Here is a 1985-nt window from a genome sequence, read left to right on the forward strand (position 1 = left end):
ATATATATATATATATATACTATATATTTAAGCATTAAAGATCTAGCTTTGATTGTTATAGGCTTGATTATTCTTATTCTCAGTATTTATTACATTACGATCTTAATAAAATCATTTATTATTAAAATATGTATAATTACTCAGTATTTATACATATTTTATTATATATTTACAGATGAAGATGAAGCTGCTTGAAAAACTGAAGGATAGAATGGATAAAAATAACATATTAAAAATGTCAGACATGGAAATTCAATTTTGCGCAAACAATGATGATGCGCACTCACCATCTGCTAAGTTTCTCCCTATTATGATGCATATGTGTCCGCCTAATTTCTCAACTGTAGATTATTTTGAAGTAAATTCTCTTTTAAACATTAACAATGATTGTACATATTTAGAGATTCACTTAAGCACAAAGCGCTACATGTAATTTAAAGTTTAAAAAAATAATTTTTATTATTTTTATCATATTTTCATAAATTCATATAAATTCAAAATTTATTTTCACAGAATCTGTGTACAAAAGAATTGGGCCGCTTAGTGATATATGCCGATATCTTGACATCATCTATGCATGCAAGTAACGCCCGATTACAACACGGACTGGCAGTTATTCCACGGCAACAAATATATGGACGAGGTATTATTTTTCAGTTTTTATTATATGCAGAAATAGTATAATGATTGCGTTATTTTCAGGGCGATATAATAATAAATGGCTCAGTCCAAATGGTTGTGCTATGTTTACTTTACAAGTACACATTTCTATAATGTCGAGTCTCGGTCGTTATGTCTCGCTTCTTCAACATGTTGCTGCTGTAGCACTTGTATCAGCTGTAAGATCTATTAAAGGATATGAGGTATTTTTATATTTTCCTATTATAAATTATAATTTTAATCTCTATAAAAAAATATAGTATATATAAAAAATATAGTAGATACATATAATACGAAAATTAATAATATATTGATAATTAATATTAATTAACTTATTGCAGGATATTAATCTCAGAATAAAATGGCCTAATGACATATATATAGGTAACTCAATTAAAATTGGTGGTATAATCGTTTCTACGCGATCGGAAGATGTTGGAGCAAAGTACATTTGCAATATTGGTAATAATCACAAATATAAACTATGAAATTTATGATAATTTAATCTATTTAAAACAATTAATATATATTTTAGGTGCTGGTGTAAATCTTTCCAATAATAAACCCACAACTTGCATCAATGATGCGATTCTGCAATATAATCAAAAATATGGTACAAAATTGGAAATGTTGTCTCATGAAAAGTACTTGGCATTGATATTCAATGAAATGGAAACTTTATTAGATATTCTACAGAACGGCAACACAGAACACTTCTATCAACTCTATTACAAATATTGGTTGCACACGTAAAGTCGTACCTTAAATAATTTTTTACTTTGTTAAAGTTAATATAATTTTACATTATTCATATATACATACATATATACATATATATATTTTTAGGAATGCAAATGTGATGGTAACGAGAATAAATGGAAGAAGAGAAAGTGTCACAATCTTGGGTATCGATGATTATGGATATCTGTTGGTGCAAGGAAAAAAAGGCTTATTTTCTGTACAATCAGATGGAAATAGTTATGATCTTTTCAAGGGGCTAATAGTACCAAAATAAAGAATTATATGTTCGTTAATTGTTACCGCGAATTATATCTACATGTTAAAATGTGATAATAAATATATGTATATATATATATAAAACGTACAGTTTTATATCTCTATTCGTACACATCATATATTACATACATATATATATATGTACATATATAATACGAAGTATTATATATGTATTTATGAATGTGTACACGTATTTGTAATATAGAATAAAAAATTATATATAAACATATATATATATATATATATATATATATATATATATATATATATACTAGTACGTACGGTACGTTACGTTACGTTACGTACTA

General features: G+C 26.0%; 1 protein-coding gene across 1 annotated transcript; it reads left to right on the plus strand.

The window, feature by feature from the left end:
* Positions 1-175: 175 nt before the first annotated feature.
* On the plus strand, positions 176-1675 carry LOC105619994 (biotin--protein ligase-like). Its single transcript, XM_012201508.1, has 6 exons — positions 176-358; positions 514-643; positions 703-863; positions 1002-1122; positions 1196-1409; positions 1507-1675. Exons 1-6 carry the CDS (start codon positions 176-178, stop codon positions 1673-1675), a joined length of 978 nt encoding a protein of 325 aa, XP_012056898.1.
* The last annotated feature ends 310 nt before the right edge of the window (positions 1676-1985 follow it).

Source organism: Atta cephalotes (genome assembly GCF_000143395.1).
Source record: "Atta cephalotes unplaced genomic scaffold scaffold00002, whole genome shotgun sequence".
NCBI lineage: Eukaryota > Metazoa > Arthropoda > Insecta > Hymenoptera > Formicidae > Atta > Atta cephalotes.

Excerpts from the sequence above, each read along its gene's own strand:
- LOC105619994 (XM_012201508.1), top strand. The coding sequence starts at position 176 with ATGAAGATGAAGCTGCTTGAAAAACTGAAGGATAGAATGGATAAAAAT. Across the intron at positions 644-702 it reads GCAACAAATATATGGACGAG|GGCGATATAATAATAAATGG; the intron begins GTATTATTTTTC and ends CGTTATTTTCAG. Across the intron at positions 864-1,001 it reads GATCTATTAAAGGATATGAG|GATATTAATCTCAGAATAAA; the intron begins GTATTTTTATAT and ends AACTTATTGCAG.